Source organism: Haliotis rubra, unplaced genomic scaffold (assembly GCF_003918875.1).
Source record: "Haliotis rubra isolate DU_JTF1 unplaced genomic scaffold, ASM391887v1 Scf702, whole genome shotgun sequence".
Taxonomy (NCBI): Eukaryota; Metazoa; Mollusca; class Gastropoda; order Lepetellida; family Haliotidae; genus Haliotis; species Haliotis rubra.
In genome coordinates, this window is record NW_025767416.1 from 361,243 (window position 1) to 383,488 (window position 22,246).

General features: G+C 41.0%; 1 protein-coding gene across 1 annotated transcript in view; it reads left to right on the forward strand.

The window, feature by feature from the left end:
• Window positions 1-17,853, forward strand: part of LOC124258927 — a 54,415-nt gene extending 36,562 nt beyond the window's left edge. Inside the window, exons 2-5 of the mRNA XM_046692988.1 lie at window positions 697-764; window positions 14,666-14,757; window positions 15,596-15,748; window positions 17,131-17,853. Of these exons, the coding sequence (XP_046548944.1) occupies window positions 697-764; window positions 14,666-14,757; window positions 15,596-15,748; window positions 17,131-17,192 (375 nt within the window). The 3' untranslated portion in view covers window positions 17,193-17,853. The remainder of the gene's footprint in view (window positions 1-696; window positions 765-14,665; window positions 14,758-15,595; window positions 15,749-17,130) is intronic.
• The last annotated feature ends 4,393 nt before the right edge of the window (window positions 17,854-22,246 follow it).

Sequence of the window (22,246 nt, forward strand, 5' to 3'; positions counted from 1 at the left end):
TAGGCGTGTGACATGATACACTGCGTGCACTTTGCAAGAGTCATGAATCATCTTATGCTAGATTATCGTGTATTCAAAATCAGCCAATAGTGTGCACCCTTCAGAAACTTCACGTGCAAACGGAAACGTCTATATTGGTTTGGCGTGCATCCAAAATCACCCCATATTGTCCACCCCATATCGCCACCGCCTGAAGCTGATTCACACAATGTCCTAAAACATTGAATTTAGATGCTGTCATTAAGGATTTGTCAATAGGTATTGTTCATATATACGTGTGTCTTGCAACACTTTACCTACACACACCTGTGAAGATCTGAGTTAGAATTGGTCTTCAGCAAGAGGCGACTAACTGCCCAGATAGCATTCAGACGTTGGCCCAACGTTGGCAATGGCTTTGCCTACATTGCCAACGTTTGGCCAACCTCCGAATGCTATCTGGGTGGACGGGGTAGTCAGGCTTGCTGACTTGGTTGACACATGTCACCGTATCCCAGATGCGTAGATTACTGCCCATGATGTTGATCACTGGATTGTCTGGTCCAGACTCGATTATTGACTGACCGCCGCCATATAGCTGGAATATTGCTGAGTGCGGCGTTAAACAACAAATAAGCAAACCTGCACGTCATCATTGTCATTTGACTGTAAATGTTCTTGGGAGCATGTGTCCAGGGAGTTTGTTCTCTGTTTCAGTGTGATGGGAAGTGTTCCGACATTGGAGACGGTGGCGAGGGATGTTGGTACACCCTCTGGTACCTATGGTGAGTTGAATGATAATAATAATAATAATAATAATAATAATAATAATACCAGTAGACTGCTGGGCTGAGTGAGTTTTACTCCGCTTTCAGAAATATTCCAGCAATATCACATACATTCAGTCATTGTACCCATATGGGGAATCAAACCCAGGTCTTCGGCGTGACGAGCGAACACTTTAACCACTAGGCTACCCCACAACCCCAGCCTGCTCCAAGATGCAGTCATTTAATCCCCTGACAATGTCCGGTCGTGGTGATAAAACTTAAAAATTCATTCAATGTTGAAAAATTGAAAATGTCGACCTCCGTAACAACGTCAACTACCTCCGTAATAAGACAACGTCTTGCAGTTACCAGTTAACGAATGCGTGACCTATCTGAATTGTTGATGTGGGTTATTTCTGACTGGGCTTGGGTCCTTGGCCAAAATATTCTAGGAAATCCTGAAAATGTCAGTGAATAAATGAATATTATTGCTTTCAGCATTATTCATATATCTTATATCACAGTGGGATGACATTTGAAATAAGGCTGCACATTGCTTCAAACGTAAAGTAGACATTCAAACCGTTGTCCCCCGCGGTTCATTGTCATAGACACCTTTCACTGTTGGGGCAGCGGGGTACCAAGTGGTTAAACCGTCCCGCTCGTCAGGCTTGAGACCCGGGTTCGATTCCCTATATGGGTACAATGTGTCCATTTATAGTGTCCACCGCCGTGATATTGCTGGAATATTGCTAAAAGCGGCGTAAAACTAAACACACTCAACCGCACCTTTCACTGTTGGTTTGGCCGAAGTGTGAGAATTTCAGTTATACCATTGCGTGTCTGCTTAATGTGGGAGGGAATTCCGAAGTAATGTACTTCAGTGAAACACGGGCATGACGGTGCTGACAAACCTAGAAATATAATCGGGACGAACCAGAATTCGAAGCTATTATCACAGGTTTCTGGCACACCCAAGGGACGCAACTCTGCAAAGTTTCTCACTAGGGGCACGGCAAAATCATTTTATCATCATCGTACCTTTAAGGGTTAACTTGTATAGTGCCTGGCGAGTTTCCATCAAGGTCCGTGTTGATGGAACACTTCGTTTCAGCTCCTGGCTACCGTCGACATTTCCCCGTAGTAATCATTTACAAAGATAGTGCCCTGCCCAGTTCAACAAATGGAAAAATAATAACACACCCAAGGGCTCACCTGGTCGTGAAGCCTCAGGACGTATTCAACTGTGACGTGTACAAACATGGGGGGATCAATAAGTTGATTAGAACATCACAGGTAACAGACAGTCCCTTGGGCTGATCCCAGAACTGGTTATATTAATGGTAGGATGTGCAGTGTCCGATTTCTGCCTATATAACAGACTCACGTGGGACGTGCAATGGGCGTGCGTGAAATTATCGCAAGCCAGAAGAGCTCCTTAAATCAGCTGCTTATTCCTTCTATAATCCACTCACTCAAACAGGTATCGCACGATGTTAACTAACAAAAAGCTATGTGTGTCATCGAACTTTTATTGCTTCAATACAATACTGTAATATTGCAAATTCAATATTGTAACATTGCAAATTCAATATTGTAACACTGCAAATTCAATATTGTAACACTGTAAAAAGAATTGAAACCACTGCCTCATTGACACAAAGTTATACCTTCCAATATACACGCACTATATTATACAACCTCTCAGCAATAACTAATTCCAGTATTGAACAATCACAGAAATAATTAAGGAAATAGTTTCCAAGTCTGTCATTCTTTAAGGTTTAATACCGACATAGATTCCGCATGTTCTTTGATCCAATCAACACACGACCTATGATCAGGGACTATAGTTACACAATTACTAGGCCTTCTTTGATGGACTTTCAATGACTAGGCCGCACGCCATGTTTAATTGCATTGCGTGGGGCAGGAGCACGGTAGCGTACCACGTCCCATGCCGACCAAGAGCTATTTAAACAATGTTTATCTATATATTTATTAGTTATTACGTACATAAAAAGAAAACTGCTAGACTTGCTGAAAGGATGGGCTTGACATCTGGGTCAAGAGTCAGAGCGCCGGACCTACGTATACGAACAGAGAGTACATTTGTTTTTACTTTTCTCATAGCGAGCAAAGATTAGCAATTTGTGTTCACTTAAGGTGTACACAGATCCCTTGACCGTGGGATTTACAACACAATATTTAATCTTGCTGTTTTCATGAAACTTGTAAATATCTTTGTTGTTGTGTTACACTCTCACGTTGTAGGAGCGGTGGGGTAGCCTAGTGGTTAAAGCTTTCGCTCGTCACGCAGAAGACCCGGGTTCGATTCCCCACATGGGCAAAATGTGTGAAGCCCATTTCTGGTGTCCCCAGCCGTGATATTGCTGGAATATTGCTAAAAGTGGCGTAAAATCAAACTCACTCACTCACGTTGCAGAGGTTTCTGTTTTAGCAGGGTCTCACTGAGTTTTGTCAGTAATACATATTGTTCTGATCGTACATTCAAAATATGTAATTCTTTTGCTGCAAATCGCAGGTAAAATACATACAATTAAAAAAACACCATTCTCATTTTTCACATATTACATAACTTAAACACCGGCAGAGCAGAACACCTTTTTACAAACACCTGCTGTCATCACTGAGAAGAAGAAGTCAAGTTTCAGGCCACAATCCCATAGAACATACATATTACACAAAAATACAAATGAATAGTGTTTATTATATAGGTAGTATTTTTCCTGTACAACGATTGGTCAAAATACCGTCACATGATTGACTACAAAACATGATATTGACTTGAGTTTTCTGATAAATTACGATATTGACTTGGGTTACTAAAAATAGACAAGGAATCCCTTACGAAGGGGCTTCCCCCGCTTTTCAGCCAATCAGATCACTCGGATAGATGGCACAATGTGTGCATTAAAAGTTTATGTTAAAACCCGTTTCTCTTTCATTATATAATAAAACAATTATAGACTCTTGTAGAGGTCGATATCGGTTTTTATTGACCTGAGAAAAACAATATCGACCTCGCAAGCTCGGTCGATATTGTTTTACTCAGGTCAATAAAAACCGATATCGACCTCTACAAGAGTATATAATTGTATATTATCATCCAAAACTGTGTTCCACAGGAGATATCGCTTGTGTGAGATCATATGATATCTCCTAGGAGATATCGCTTTGACTGTAGATTTTGTATAATGCCCAGACAATGCTATGACGTCATCAACTTATGACGTCACAATGCTATGACATCGCTGCACTGCAAGTCTAATGGTAGTACAGTGTTGAGAGATGTACATTTGTCATTGAAAACTAATGAAGAATGATTTTTGATGATAAATAGAATCTCACCCTCGTGTCTACTGATATCAATTATATCAACACTCGTTGATATAATTGATATCAGTAGACACTCGGGTGAGATTCTCTATATAACACAAAGAAATATAATCAGTAATTGTTTAGTAACTCTCGTAGTTTAAAAGCATGAACAAGATATTTCGACAGTGTCATCACTGATTTTCAGTGATCCGTCCAAGTAACTTCCACAGGTATTTCGCCTTTCCACACCCATCAGAATCTGCCTCGCTGGATAATCGATCATTACTCGCTGCCAATACCACTTGATGATGGAGCGTTCCTAAACGACAACCTGAAACAATGTCTCCAGTCTCAAGAGGTTGTCGAGTCGTAGTCGTCGTGACGTTGTTTTGATGAGGGAGTTGCACACATGTTTCTCAGTGGGCGTTTGATGTCTCAGCGTGTTAAGCAAGGATTTTCCTGGGTGCCAATTCCCCATTCCTTACAAGTAACCAGGGTTGACTAAGTCAGTTTCATCGGAACTGAAACGTCAATCGAGAACTGTTTATTTAATATTTTTTGTCTCCCAGCTTCTGGACCCGCTAGACGCGTCTATATGTTCTCTCACGAAACGTCTTTCTATACAGCACTTTGTTTTGTATGTAACTGAAACTTTGCATACATAACTCAGCAAACGCTGTGATATATACGGGTTGGAGGCGTACCCAAGTGGTTAAAGCGTTGGCTCGTCACGCCGAAGACCCGGGTTTGATTCCCCACATGGGTACAATGCGTGAAGCCCACTTCTGGTGTCCCCACCGTGATATTGCTGGAATATTTCTAAAAGCGGCGTAAAACTCACTCACTCAGTCCATGTGCATATCACCCTCTAAATAGATCAGTATCAATATATAAATATGTATTACACAGTCAGGTAAGAAGGGGCGGTGGGGTAGCCTAGTGGTTAAAGCGTTGGCTCGTCACGCCGAAGACCCGGGTTCGATTCCCCACATGGGCACAATGTGTGGAGCCCATTTCTGGTGTCCCCCACCGTGATGTTGCTGGAATATTGCTAAAAGCGGCGTAAAACCAAACTCAGTCAGTCAGTCAGGTAAGAAAGGATCGTTTTTAATGATGTTTTAGAATATACAAATGTATTACTGATAAGAATAAGTGGATGTATGCTGTTGGAGAGTTGTTTGTACCTTGATATACAACAATAAAAACAACACGAGTAGTGGCAGTAATTTCCGTGAAGGAATTCAGCCTGTGTACTTCAACCTCCAGAATGTAAGCCTGATTTCTTCAAGGAAGCATAAATGTGTCGCCTGAATAAATCAATCAAATCTTGTGTGATAAAGTTCAATTTGAGTCTTAGATACAATGGCGACATTTCGTGACAAGCTACGAGGGAGCACAGAGGCCATATATAAGCTTCTTGCCCGAGCGGCTTACTCACCGGATAGCGAGTCCCCGCCAGGTATCGCATTGGTATTATGTCGGCCCAGTCCCTCTCAAAGACGTCCCAGCAGTAGGCTACCGATCGATATCAGTTTATCGATTATTGAGGATAACTGATCAGTTTCTGGGGTTACGACAGTGGCGAAATCAATAGTCATCGATAAGGTATATGAGGGCTTGTATACATAGGAAGTGTCACATTTACTCGTCATCCTGTTTGTACAGTAAAATATATAAATTAAACCCCATTAATGTGGCATTTTAAATTCCCAGATTATCAAATTTTATTGCGAAAGAAATACTTGTAGGAAGTATTGTTGTTTATGTGTGTGAAGTCACAATATGACTGAAATAGTGCCGATGTTACTATAAAATTTAACCCTCTCACTAATTCATATGTGTAAACACTCACAGCAGAACCCGGTGTTTCCGGTTTGGAGGGGTTTCACTGTTCTATCAGTGATGAATTTAAGGGAGACAATGTGCGTGACTGACACGGTACCCTGTTCCCGAAACGCTGAGGACAAATTAGACCAAGGCTTAGTCTCTGAATATATATAATTTTGATAGTAACAAACAAGCCCATTTAAATTGAAAAGGAGCCCTAGGTAGACCAGAGATTGGGGAAATCTTGACTTGCTTCGTTTAGGACTTTAGCACTACAGGGAAGGCTAGGCTGTAGGGAAAATAATGTGGTTCAGGGACTGTGAGACAGACTAAGGACAATTCTGTACCGAGTCGTAAATAATGCTGGGTATTCATTAAAATAATGTGACGAGGGGCAAAATTTTTTTGCTCATCAATACAAAGAAAGTTTTGATGTACTGACGAAAAAGACATTTTTTCTCAAAAGAAACATCCGAGGCGCCCATTCAATAATATATACGGTGTGTTCCTAATGCAGATTACGATTTGTGCACGTTTGAGGGATTTCTCTAACAACCCCCCCACGTGGTGTCAGCTGGTGATTTGTGTCTCTGTTGGTTACAAGTATTGACAACAGAAGTTCCGGGTCTCTTAACAGATGTTCGCTGCTTCGGATAGTTGTCTTCCCGTACAACCCTTGAACACGCATTGAACATAGTGGGAATATAACATACGTACGATAAAGCACGTGTAATATTGTATGTGATACTATGTCAAAACGTACAGTATCTCGGATCACCGGGGCGGTGGGGTAGCCCAGTGGTTAAAGCGTTCGCTCGTCACGCCCAAAACCCGGGTTCGATTCCCCACATGGGTACAATGTGTAAAGCCCATTTCTGGTGTCCCCGGGGCGGTGGGGTAGCCTAGTGGTTAAAGCGTTGGCTCGTCAGGCAGAAGATCCGGGTTCGATTCCCCACATGGGCACAATGTGTGAAGCCCATATCTGGTGTACCCCGCCGTGATATTGCTGGAATATTGCTAAAAGCGGCGTAAAACCATACTCACTCACTCACTCACTCTGGTGTCCCCCCGCCGTGATATTGCTGGAATATTGCTAAAAGCGGCGAAAAACTAAACTCAGGCAGGGACCAACAAGTACCATATTTTAACGTCTTTTGGTATGACGCAGTTTGGGGATCGAACCCGCGACCTTCCGCTCTCCGGGCGGACGCTCTAACCACTACACCACGGAGGCGGTCACTCACTCTAGGATCACCACATGTAATATACATGTATTGATTAATAATCATAATACAAAATGCAGTATAATCTTCAATATTTAGGACAGAAGATGTTACAAATGTAGGGTGTTGAGAATATTACATGTGATGGATGCGTTGATTACATTGATATATCATACAGTAAATGTAGTGAACATCAGATTACAACATGCACGAGATGTATGCACTCCTTGCATAAAACATACATTTACACCAAGAAAAAATACAAGACACTATGTCTAACTTAGGGAAATCATACACTGACTGTACTAATATCTTGGATTACCCACACAGTGAATGTATTGTATTCGTTAATGGATGTATTCGGTAATGGATGAAATACTATGGACTTGAAATGGATATCCTGATTTCATTAACCCAAATCCTTATGTAAAACACGTCTAAATGGAGATGCGTTATGGAATATAACGACCAGTTTAGAAAGTCCTGTTTTCGGGTGACACGGCTTCTGTGACAGGATTAGCTGATGAGTCTAATGACTTAGGGCATCACAGAAATATCGGTCAAATCGTGACCGTGAGAATCGACAAAGGGGGATTGATTAGTGGCTGCAGACATCACTGGAGGAGATAGGGCTAGCTGATGCATTAATGTTCAGCTACACAGCTATTCCTGACGTAGGTGTTACGGATGTTATTACAATGGGAGTGGAGTGCGCCATGAAAGTGTAATATCTGCCTAATGGGATGATCCACAGTCTCATTAACAAATACCGTAGATATGGAATTGTGTTTTGGAATGTAATCCGACAAGCATGTGTTGCATGTCCCTGCCCTTGCACACACACACAAGCACATACGCAAATACATACATACGCACGCACACGCACACGTATACGCACTCTTTCTCCCACACATCCATGCATACACACATACATGCATGCATGCATACATGCATACATGCATGCATGCATACATACATACATACGCACGCACACACGTACACGCACTCTCTCCCACACATACATACATGCATACACACACATACATACATGCATGCATGCATGCATGCATGCATACATACATACATACATACATACATACATACATACATACATACAACGCCACAACACAAACACACGCACCCATGTAAGGACGTCATTAACTTCCTGAAAAGGGGGCGGTGGGGTAGCCAAGTGGTTAAAACGTTCGCTTGTCACTCCGGGTTCGATTCCCCACATGGGTACAATGTGTGAAGCCCATTTCTGTAGTCCCCCGCCGTGATATTGCTAGAATATTGCTAAAATGGGCGTAAAACTAAAGTTACTCACTCACTTACTCCTGAAAAAGACATCCTCCACAACCGCAAACCCACATGACATGGTCAGCCATTAAACATTCGATTCTAAGAGCGTCATTATGCCAACGCTAATCAGACTAAGTGACATAGATAATTGCATCCTCTTAGATCAAGGCTAATTTTCCTCTATATTTGGTCTAAAGCCTGACTGTCACTGATAGTAAATGATGATTATTATAATGATGGATGAAGAGAAGGGTTTACTCATCTTGTCCAAACCTGCACATACATCCCTTAAACTACCTTCGCTACGCAGGACAAATTGCCGAGAAATTATTATCAAATATCATTAGAATTTCAGGGTATAAAAGTGACACCTTGATTACTCGATCAACGAGGATGGCACACTGATTCTGTATAACAGTCCACTTTACACTGATCCCTGTAAATCCGTAATTAGGATTCAGGGGTGACCTATTCTACCCGTAAATTCCCCAGTCATCTGACCTGACAACCAAATCCATTTAGTCGTTTTGTGCGGCAAGTGTTAACGTTGTTTAGACCTGTTCTAATCATAGCTTACACGCGAAATGTTCTAATCATAGTTTACTCAGGACCTGTTTGATAATATCTTACTCGGGACCTGTTCTAATCAATACATACTCGCGAAATGTTCTAATCATAGCTTACTCAGAACCTGTTCTAATCATAGCTTACACGGGACCTGCTCTAATCATAGCTTACGCGGGACCTGTTCTAATCATAGCTTACTCGGGACCTGTTCTAATCATAGCTTACGCGGGACCTGTTCTAATCATGGCTTCCTCGGAAAATGTTCTAATCACCGATTCCTCAGGAAATGTTCTGATCATAGCTTACACGGGACCTGCTCTAATCACAGCTTACTCGGGAAATGTTCTAATCATGGCTTACTCGTTAATTGTTCTAATCATAGCTTACTTGGATATTGTTCTAATCAATACTTACTCGAGACCTGCTCTAATCACAGCTTACTCGGGACCTGCTCTAATCACATCTTCCTCGGGAAATGTTCTAATCATAGTTTACTAGAGACCTATTCTAATCATACATTACTCTGTTCTAATCACCGAGTACCTGAGGCCTCTTCTAATCATAGCCTCCTCGGGACCTGTTCAAATCATAGCTTACTCGGGAAATGTTCTAATCACAGCTTACTGGGGATCGGTTTTGATCATAGCTTACTCGGGATCTGCTCTAATCATAACTTACTTTGAGATACAGTGCCAAATGATTTGCAATACTCGCACATCGGAAACTACTCATATCGGTACCGTTTTGCAATCATGTCGAGGAAGTATATACAGTCGACTCTGTATGTTCCATCGTTGTACAGAGCTTCCTAAAGGTATTCCTTGACAGGAGATCTCAAATTGCCGGATTGTGATAGGAAGTTTATCAGATTAGCTAACCATATAGATAACAACTCGCCACTGTATGGTAAATGTATGTCTTGCACTCCGATGGGCATGTGCCCGATACTAGTCATCCAAACATGCACGGATGTAGCTGATGTCGTTTACATTCACAGGGAAGAACACTGTCTGTGAAGCTAGCTTACCACTTCGTACTTCTGCAGTAAAATATGGTCAGTCATCATACATGAGAAAATGAAAATCACCTTTATTCTGTTTCTAAACCAAGGGGCAAAAGAAAGTATACTACTGTGTTTTTTATGTAATTGAAAATAAAAACTGTTGTTAAATATGATTATGTCGATCAAGCCAATAAACATTGTAGCAACACCCATAAAAAAGACAGACTGTTGCAAGAAACGAATTGACTAAAAGTTAATCTCCCCAATATTTGTGCCCATAAAACAAATCTATTAAATGTTAATATTAATATTAAAGATAAGACGTATATAATTACCCACCAGCAGTTGTATATTATGCATAAGATGCGCATTTTTGCGTAAATGTATGAAATCAAATCATAATTTATAAATATTAAACCATACAGATGTATTCTCTAGGTGGCGGCTAAGCATCAGACGAGTACACGTTAACGTTTCGATACCATATCACTAACTTTAAATATTTTTAGTTGAAAATCAAACATTTGATAAAATTAACCGATCGGTTAAGTTACTTTTGCTACGCTCTTTGAGGATCAAGGTTCACCGTAAACCCGTTTGAAATTCTGTCAGTGTTGACTTGTTACCGTTACAAAGAATCGTCCTTGTGTGACGCTGCCTCTCATTACGGGACGATCAATTTTCCCAGCGCTGTTGAGAGGAATCGCCACAGAACATGAATCAGGATGAATAGAATAAAAACAAAGGACTAACGAGGGTGCTAACGCAGTGTTCTTCGTCAAAAACTGCAGTGATGCATATTTAAACAAATGTTCCATTTTCACATATTAACCTGTGTCATGCAGTGGATTGGCATAGTGCAACAGCCATGACGCTGGAATAGTGTTCATCTCACTCACTCACGCACTCACACACTCACACACTCACTCACTCACTCATCAAGTATTTGACCCGTGAAGGTCCGGGTAAGAATTGGTCTTCAACAACCCATTCTTGTAGTAAGAGGCGACTAACGGGATCGGGTGGTCAGGCTCTCTGACTTGGTTGACGCATGTCATCGAATCCCAATTGCATAGATCGATGCTCATGCTGTTGATCACTGGATTGTCTGGTCAAGACTTGATGATTGACAGACCGACGCCATATGGCTGGAATTTTGCTGAGTGTGGCGTAAAACTAACCTCACTCACTCATTAAGTATTTGTCTTTTTGAATAAATGACAGACGCCTAAGACATTTGTGAGCGTTTCGGTTTAGGTCTCTTTGAACAGTAGCTCAACATATTCAACATATAACATATGTTGATGTTTGTGAAGGTATGGAATCCAAGAAGGGAAATTGTCGCTATGTCGCATTGTCGCGTTGTCAAAAACAAGTAAAGTGAGGTAAAATAAACCAAAACGCGACACGCGACATCGCGACAACGCGACATTTCGCCCATTTGTCGCATTTTCGCGATGTCGCGTGTCGCGTGTCGCGTTTTGTTTATTTTTGCTTGTATTTGAGAGGGCGACAACGCGACAATGCGACAACGCGACAATGTCCCTTCCAGGATTCCATACGAAGGAGCAAAATGATGACGTTTATCAGTTAGATGAAACCCACAATCACTGCCATGACTGTAGTATAACACTACCCTCAGCAATATATTCCTACGAATAAGTCCAGACATGATAATCCAGTGATTGATAACATGAGCACCGATCTCCGTAAATCAGATACGATAGCCTGCATCAGTCAAATGAGGATGCCTGACCACCCGAATCTGTAAATCGATTGCATATCATAAGCAAGGGAATTGACTAACGAACCCAGAAACCGGGAAAATAGGGTTCTGAAACACCGAAGGGAAGTAACCATGTACTGAAAGTCGTGACGCAGTAGCTGAAAAGATCACCAGTGTCCATTATAGTTTAGCACTTTCATGAACACACCAGAGATTTTTCCCTGTGTCAAGGCAGTCTTTTTTGACCTTCACCCTTTCCATTGCTGGCCATACACGAGGGGAGACCCATTATTGATGAACAAGTCTTGAATTTCCGGCTGAGTAGTTTGCAGATCATACTGAAGATTCAGGTCATAAATTATCTGTTTATTAGAATATCCGACAGGCACAAGACAGATACAGTTTCAGACAGGGAGACGTTGAGACTCATTCTCGAGTGAGCTACTGTTGCTATTCGCAGCAAGACATATTGGTGATACGTGCTGTGCGCATCCATTAAGACAAACTGGGAACCGCGTGAGAGGTTCTGTGACAGCTAGGGGTTGTGGGGTAGCCTAGTGGTTAAAGCGTTCGCTAGTTACGACGAAGACCCCAGTTCGATTCCCCTCAAGGGTACAATGTGTGAAGTTCCCCGCCTTTATATTGCTGGAATATTGCTAAAAGCGGCGTAAAAGTAAATTCACTTAAATCACTCTGTCAATGTCTGCGTTGGCTGAGTGGGTTAGACGGCTGACTTTGTGTGCTGGCGATTAGGTGCCTGACTTTGAGAGTGTGGGTTTGAATCCCGGATGGGACCGTCAACCCAACAAAAATACTAGATTCGGTACTTCACTAAGAAAGTGTAATCTCAAATATAAAATGGTGCCGGGATCGAGCCCACCTGTGACCGGGTGTAAAAACCTTGGAGTCAACTTTGTGTGCAGACTCTTTCAATGTTGTCACAAGACCTAGTGGACAGTACACAACCCTGTGCACTTAAAAGAACCCACGAATCTGTTGGTATATGACCCGATGGTGGCCACATGAATACATGCAAACACCTCGTTGCAGGTACAGCAACGTGCAGTGAACTTGGACAAAGTACTGTGACTATGTGTCCCAGTCCACCCAACTGTGAATGGGTAACTCGTTAGAATGAGAAAGCCACAATAACTCGGTGCGCTTAGTGGCAGCAAGAATTGTATACTCCCCAGGGAGTTGAGATTGATAATACGATGTGCCGTTGAGATTGACATCCAATAATCGAGGGAAAAATACAAGCGCCTTAAGCATGCACCAGTTGCGTGGATATGTGCGCTATATAAATATTCTATAATAAAAAAATAATAATATATACTATTAATAGTAAAAGATATGTACTATGGTTGAAGAAGCTAGGTCTGTGTGGGCTAAATGGAAACTTTATTCACTGAATACTCCATGAGATTTCTGGGCATCCAATCCCCACAAGGAAGACGCGTGCCATGCAGGTGTGACCAGTCAAACCCGTTGGTCGCCTGGTACAAGCATGGGCTGCTGAAGATCAGTTCTACCCCCTGATCTTCACGGGTCTTAGCAATCAACTGGCAACACACGTTCCTTTTCCTTTTAAATGTGAAAAAGACAAAACGAAGAAAACTGTACGTTTCATAGATGCAAATAAATCATACATACATTCGTGATACTATATATATTTTCCGTCGCCCACGTGACGAGTGAAAGTTCCCCACAAATGAAATGTTCCTGCGCTAACATCAGATCACACATTGTGGCCATCCGATCCCCATTTTAATTCTAACCCGGAATCCAGTGAATCCACACGAGGAGGACATATATTGATATTTAACATGATTGCACAAAGCAATTTAGAAAGTGGTCAAATGTAACATATGGTATATTTAGGATTACACCTTCTCTGTAAAGTACAGATTCTAGTACTTTTGTTGGGTTGAGTCCCATCTGGTTCCTAATCGCCAGCACACAAAGTCAGCCGCCTAACCCGCTCAGGCACCGCGACTTCCACAAAAATGGAAGTCGGACAACTGGACTTTGTGTAGGCGGCTGGCTTTGTGTGCTGGCGATTAGGTGCCTGACTCTGAGGGTGTGGGTTCGAATCCCGGATGGGACTCAAACCCAACAAAAGAACTAGAACCTGTACTTTAATGTAATTCCAAATATAACATATGTTACGTGATATTAACAGCTAATGTGTTTCATTACACTGATGTGTCTGGGAACTAGATTTGAAACAACTCGTTTAAGTATTAATACTGACACTACTTACACCATGAACGGCAGTAACCACACACCATGGCTTCAAGTAATGACATTTATCACAGCACACTGGCGCAATCCCGGGTATAATTGCTTGTATTGACCGTCAGTAGCTCACCGACAATCGTCACAATACGTTGAATATGTAGGTTGTTTGGTTGCTCGTAGTTGCAAATCCTTCCGACCATGCTTTGATGCCTCTCACTCTGAAGTCGACAAAGTTCGGTGAACAGTACATGTTTACACACGTGAAACGTTTATTGTCATCTGTCCATTAAGTAGGTAAACTCATTTAATGAATAGATCGTCCATGAGTGTTGTCGATTTTCACTGAGTTGATGTATTGTGCTAACAGTGTGAACAGGTACATCACCCATTCATCACGTAATGTACCAGGTTATTTGCTAATAGACTACATTCGAGGCCCGGAAATTTTGTGAAAACATACTTTCTCTTGTGGACGCGTGGAAAAAATATATTTATATTATTTAAAATGAGTATGTATGTGAAGGATGAACAAAGTTTACGTTTTCTCGGGGACAAGAATCATGTGTTTGCGAATTAAACTGATCACCCACGAATCCTTCCCTCATTCGCCGATATATACTGGTTGTCGTATATTCTGAGAAATAGAGATAAACCTTTTCTCATGTCACTCATTCACTCGTTTCAGGTTCATCCTTGTGTTGTTCTTCATCGGAGTCAGTGTGTTGGTGATGTTCTATTGTAAAGTGCGGGCCAAGAACAGAGTCACGTCCATCAGTGGTAGGTATGGGAGATGAACCGCAACACGACAGGGTCGATCTAAGCAACTGGGATACGATGACATGTGTCAACCAAGTCAGCGAGCCTGACCACCCGATCCCGTTAGTCGCCTCTTACGACAAGCATGGGTTGCTAGAGTCCAATTCTAACCCGGATCATATCGGGTATTAGGAGTTTCAAAGGAACTGTAAATTTTAGTTCGTTATAACCGTAGTTATAGTCTGTTTGCGGTGAAAACGTAAATCGAATAAAGTGAAATTAAGATTGCGAATCCTCATAATTCTACCTTGCCAATTGAACATTTAAATCTTAGATTTTTATTCAACTTATGAAAAAAGTTGTTTAACAAACGATCAGTTTCAAATCGCTTATATTGGTTTGTATTACAAGGGGGTAAGCGCAGTAGTTGGAACAGTGAAACAAATGCACGTGCGGTACGTGATGAGCGTTAACTTAGACCAACCCTACTTGATCTCGGTGTTTCATTTTATGTGCATACCCCCTTGAAATACAAACCAATAATACCGATTTGAAACTATGATCGTTTGTTAAACAACTTTCATCCCAAGTTGAATAAAATTCTGAGATTTAAATTTTCAAATGGCAAGGTAAAATTATGAGGATTCGCAATCTTAATTTCACTTTATTTGATTTACTTTTTTGTTTAAAGTGAAATTCATCGGTACGTTTTCACCGCAAACAGACTATAGCTGTACGAATGTCGACAAAATATGTATGTACAGCAAGTAGCCGGGATCAAGTTCGAGGTAACCGTTAGTTCGTTATAAGCGTGTTCGTAATAAGCGGAGTTCACTGTATAATGTATTTATATCAACAGGCGGAAGACGCAATAATGTCATGGTAGCACCCGTCCAGCCTCCCCCCTACAGCCTCAACGACCCCGGGAGTGCCCCTCCGTCCTACCATACTGCCATGGCAACGCAGTCTTTACCCCCGGGATATGTTGGAGAGCCGCCAAGATATCAAACACGTATGTGTAGCAACAGCGACCACAGCCTTTAGTAAATGTATTACGTTTAGGATGTAGTAGTTCCTAGATTTCTTATGACGTCATTTTGGTGTCCTGTGGTAGGGGTCATTTTGGCCCGCTTGAAATATGAGGTGAGGTGGTGTGAGGTGAGGTGAGGTGAGGTGAGGTGAGGTGAGATGAGGTGAACTGAACTGAACTGAACTGAACTGAACTGAACTGAGGTGTAACGTAGCGTTCGAAATCATTTCACTCGTATTGCGACGTTCATACTGAGTTGAGTTGATCTGAGTTGAGTTGAGTTGAGTTGAGTTGAGTTATCATTCGTATTGCGACGTTCATAGTGAGTTGAGGAGTTGAGTTAAGTTGAGCTATCATTCGTATTGCGACGTTGATATTGAGTTGTGCTGAGTTACCATTCGTATTGCGAGGTTCATATTGAGATGAGTTGCATGTCAAAACATTGATTACACAACAGTCTCGTTTCCTGTTGACTGGGTCCCGTCCTATTGCGCAACTTGGTACAATAACCAGTCCAAAATTTTGAGACCAATTCATTTAACTGGATACATAATTATTAATCAGTATTATTTGATACATCTAAGCACTTGTATATTGCAACACTACGCTCCTTCTAATCCTTGCAAACACGTCGTGCAGCCTGCTCTGTCGTACAGCGAGCTCTGGCAAACCTGGAAATCGTGGAATTCTCAAAACGAGGCTCTCCCGCTAGAAAAGTTTGGCGGTCTGGTACGGACTTGATATTATATCAATCACATTGTGCGTTACAGAACTACACTGAATAAGCGCAAAAAACACATAACAGGTGTGACCAGTGAGCCAGATGCATTGTGAATCATTTTACGACCTCATCAAACAGGGGCAGTCTGTGACGTCTTAGTTAAGGTCATGCTGCCTACACCTCGCCATAAAATATAAAAATACGATGTTCTTACAGTTTAAAATAAAAATTCATTTGTAAATACCATTTGCTTATGAAACAAGAAATTGGAATTCAGTGTAACCATAGTTCTTTGTGATGTTTATTTTCACTTTCACACGAGAAAATTCGGATCGGCTGAAAAGTAGGTCATTGTCTGAATAGGTTAATGAGACTCATGTTTCAGTTTGGTTGAGTTAAGTTGAGTTATCATTCGTATTGCGACATTCATATTGAGTTACGTTAAGTGAAGTTATGTTGAGTTATCATTCGCGTGGTGAGGTGTGGTGAGGTTTAAGGTCACGTTCGAGATTATTTCAATCGTATTGCACACTGAGGTGCCAATAACCAGTTTGCCTGTTTCCAGAATCGGTTATTTATATCATTTAATTTATTATAATATTGTTGCCCAGCTAGATATAATTACTCTATTTTGTCTTTGCAGGTGCTCCGTCCTCCATGTCAATATTGTCCAACCCGCCCCCCTATTCGCCCCCACGGAGGTGACTGGGTGGAAACCAGCTTTAATAGACCAATCAACCAACCAAAGTATTACTTTCAACAATCGTACTGGATGCGCCCGTCAGGTGTAGACCGGTACCATGTCCTAGTTACCTTTGTCAGCGCAACTAAGGCATTGTACCAGTCTAATTGCCAGGTGCCTCCTCCACATAGAACTCCTCACGCTGAATAGTGTGGAGAGTTTGTACATAAACTTGCTCTCATGAGATTCAAGAATTGGCGATGCATTATTGTGAAACTTTACTGTGATTATGTACATAGATATACGGATTTTCTTTAACGAAATTTCATAATAATTGTGCAGTTGAATGTACTAATCAAACTATAACTTGATCCTGAATATAGAATTCAGAGTTGAGTTTTACAAATCATAAAAATGTATTTTCATATCGATGTGTAAGAATCTAAGAGATCCATATAACAAACAATCTCAGATTTTGAGAAAAATGCCCATTCAGCTTTAACATATTTTAATGTGAATGAAGCGTTTACAAATTTATGAATATCTATTTTTATGAGGTGTTATTGTTGGGACCGACCGTTAGATATTCTGGTGGTTTGGGTGTTGTGGGGATGGAGAGATTGGAGGGTAGAGTGAGTGAGTGAGTTTAGTTTTACGCCGCTTCTAGCAATATTCCAGCAATATCACGGCGGGGGACACCAGGAATGGGCTTAACACATTGTACCCATATGGGGAATCGAACCCGGGTCATCGGCGTGACGAGCCAACGCTTTAACCACTAGGCTACCCAACCGCCCCTTGGAGGGTAGAACGGGATGGGGTAGGTGTTGGCAATTTGTATTCAGACTAGATATTTTTCAGCTACAGCTGCAAAAGCAGATTTTGAGTGAGTGAGGTATTGCGCCGCTTTTTGCAATATTCCAGCAATATCACGGCGGTGAACACCAGAAATGGACTTCACACATTGTACCCATGTGGGGAATCGAACCCGAGCCTTCGGCGTGACAAGCCAACGCTAAGGCCACTTGGCTACTCCACCGCACCAAAAGCAGATTTTGTTTAACCAGGGTTAGATTTTGATAAAACCTGGTAGACACCAACTTTAACCAAATATGACAAAAAGTACAAAACCACTTTGCAAAAATGTATTTATTTTATGCCCACAACCTAAACTTAAACAGCCTAAACCTTCCTTATTTTTTAAAGCATTCTGGGTAAATTTATTTATTTGGGGTAAAATCCCAGAAAATCAAATGGTAGGTCCCAAGTAAATTAGAAGTCTCGTACGCACACTGAAACCTATTTACTGAACACTAAAACTCCCGCTTTCTGGTCCTCATTGTGTGATCAATGTCTTTTCTATGCCAAATACTAAATATGTTTGTACAAGGAAATACATCGTGAGATATCTGTCAGCATACCTGTGATAAACAAAAACGTGTACAGCCATGTATAATAATCTGTTGTGTAAATAGTCTTTTTTTATTTCTTTTGTTACGAGTGGTGTCTATGTTTATTGACATATAAATGTTGCTGTTTTGTTGACATGCATACGTTGATGTGTTATCGGTACACCAGGAAATGGTTTAAATCCCTATAGTTCCTGTATACCACCCTATGTAAGGCACTGGGAACGTGTGACCATGTCGTTTAAGTCGTACCTACAGCTGATTTTGAAATCCCATATTTGCCCTGACTGTGATCCTATGTTTGACAGCACCATACCCTAGACTAACACTTAGCCTATGAATATATATATTGGACAAAATAGTAAGGGATATATGTAAATTTTGAAATTATTAATAGTAAATTATTTTTTCATTGACACACTGATAAAATATCAATAATAAAAATACCAATATCCCTAACTTATTTTGTCCAGTATATGTAATTTTGATAGTAAAAAATATACCCATTTAAATTGAAAAGGGATATTCAGAACCTGGGGGAATCTAGACTTGTTTCATTTAGTGCTTCATCATTGCAGGGAGGGCTAGGCAGTAGGAAAATAAAGTGGTTCATGGACTGTGCGATAGAGTACCTCATAGCCGTTCATGAGGATTTCACAAAAGTGTTCAACGAGTAAGATCTGCATAGCTTTAGGCGTTCATCGTAAATGAAGCAGATAAGTAAAACGCAGATAAGCTGTTATAACTGAAATACTGATAAAAGAGTCGTAAAAGCGCTACTCACTCCACCTGGCATTACAGGCAGTACAGGTCCGTGAGACTCCATTGGGAAGATCTATGCCCAGGGTCGACAATCTAAACCTTTAATAACAACATCAGGTGAACGGAATCGTCCGGGTGAATTGGGTCCTGCGAAAGTACAGGATGTGTGTTCTTGTCAACTTAATGTTTATGTTTCATAATTTATTGATATGTTTAATTACGGACGACATATACGAATGAAAGCCAATAGAACACCCGTGACGCTGATACAGTTCGTTAAATAGATATTTATGCTTCTCACACTACGCGAAAGAACAAAAGGTTGCATGTATTTTACGCAAATTCGGTCACTGCATGTATTTTTACCTTATTTTCGTTTGTGTCAATCCGGCTTTTGGTGCTGTGTTATGTATGGTAAATCACAAAACGACTTTTATTGAGACACTCTGCTCTTATAGCCCCGAACCGTAGTCTACGCAAATATATTATATATGTATGAGTGTTTCTTAAAGGTAATCATCAAAAACTGCTTAATCCGAATAATTGGCCTTACGTCATTGTTTGATTCGTCTTTCTTACACAAACGTCATAATTAGGTTTTTATAACGTTCGTGGCGTTTTAAGTTTGGGAATTTCACTGACATAATTTAGTCACGCGCAGCGTTATGTCTTCCAGTCTCTTTGTCTCGCTCAATGGCTCTTTCAAGTGTCATGCTCGTTTCATTACAAGTCCGACTATATATATACGACCATGTTGAGTAGGTTTTGTCGCGCAGGATATCATAAAATGACCAGTCCACTTCAACCATTGGTTTAGTCGAATATTGTGTAAAAGAGACAGCCATTATAATGGCAGCGGAGTTGCAGCCCTGATCACGGACAGCCTGTATTCTCGTGGACGTTCGTGACGTGCTGGCACTTCGACGTGAACGTAGCATTGATACCTGCCAGTGTGTACTGAAACTGATAGTTGAATATACATGTAACACCTTTTCCAACTGTAATACAGTTTCATGAAAACGTAATATGGGTGTGAACTCCGAAGTGATGCATATATAAGACGCTCACCGCTTTGAAAAAGAACACGAATAGGTGTGGTGCTGAAAAACAAACACACATAAAAATACAATCGGGGCAAATGGGACACGATCCAATCACAAGGTTCTGGCGAATCTAAGAGAAGCAATTCTTGAGAGCGAATTGCAGTGCACTAGGCGACATGGATACCCGTGCCTCCCTCAGAACCATCCGATTCTTTCACCTTACCAGAGTAAATCTATTATGTCATGATGGTTGACTGTAGCAGTGTGGAAGAATTAGTTGGTCCTTATGTCATTAGTAGTACATTTTATTGTGCACGATTGTATAATATGGCAATAGCTGTTTGTTTTTCCAAATAAATGCCTGTGTCCCAATCTACAAAGAATTCGTAACGTCACGACCTATCGTAACTCTATACTTTATCAGAGGCTTACGTATGACGTAGCGCTACGACATTCGTAAACATACGATAAACTATAAAGTTACGACAGGTCGTAACATTACGAACGGGATATTATCAACTACTTATATTAGCAATATATTTCAACATGGTGTAGTGACGCAATCCATACGAGATTGAACTCTTGCATTTGTGAAAATACGGTCATTTTCATGCCGCATCGGTAATGAGTTAACAAGGCGCTCTTACACAAAGCGATGGTAGGGCAAAGCCTTTCGCAAACCAGCTCCATGAGCAAAGACCTATGAAAAAAACACCACAATGACTTTGTGGAGTGGAACAGTTTATTGTCGAGTGGTTCAGTGACACTCCCTGGAATATCCCACTCTTTGTTTACATTTTATAAACTAGACAAGTCATTGCAAACTTTAAAGGTCATTTGAGGCTGCATTTTTTAGTGTGTTATTCACCACTTTTAGCAATATTCCAGTAATATCACGGCGGGGAACACCGTAAATGGGCTGCACACATTGTGCCCATGTCGGGAATCGAACCCAGGTCTTCAGCGTGACTTGTGGACGCTTTATGTACTAGGCTACCCAACCGCCCCTTACGCTACGTTAAGGCAGTATGAACGTACCACACAGTATGACATGCATAGCCAAAATATGAAATGTAAATATGTTTGAACTGTGTTGTAAATAATACCATATAATACTGATCTTGTTTGCTGTGATATCGTTTGTTTGCTTGTTATTTTATATCTGTTATCATATATTCCCTGATTTTATGTTCACGGGGGAAGAGTACATCCTCAAAACAAAAATGGCATTGTGGCGTCAACGGATTGAGGCGTATTTTTGACAGAAATTAATAATCTCCTTGCCATATGACGTCATTTCAACTATACAAATGAAAGCACAACTGAAAGCCTTTATTTCACTGAACGACTTTCTTATTGAACCATCTGGTTTTGAAAAATAACCCTGAAACAACAGGAGTATAGTTTAAACTGTTTGAAAAAGGTTTCTCAGAAAGACTGGCAAATTAGGTGAATGTAGGTCTGAACTCAGGATTTCATACAAAGAGTGAGGCGCCATTCTAGAAATGTTCAAATAAATGCAATGGCGGGTTCACAGTCAACAATTGAACATACACTTACCAACCCCTTGTTGTCTACTGTTTACTGTTTAAGAAACACTTTGGGCTATTGTATCCGTTCTGTTTGTCAGACTTGACTATGGTAACTTCTGTGAGAGGCATTTAGAAGTTGGAGCAGTAAGGAAGGATAACAAGATATGGATGGACAACTTCCTTATTACAGTGAGAGCTGTGTAGGTTCTAACAAGGCTCACGACGTAAAACCCAATTTCACCTCACCTCACCTCTAACATGGCTATTGAGCAAGTGATGGCCACGTCGCTCTCACTGTATTAAAGAAGTTGTTTATCCATATATTGTTATC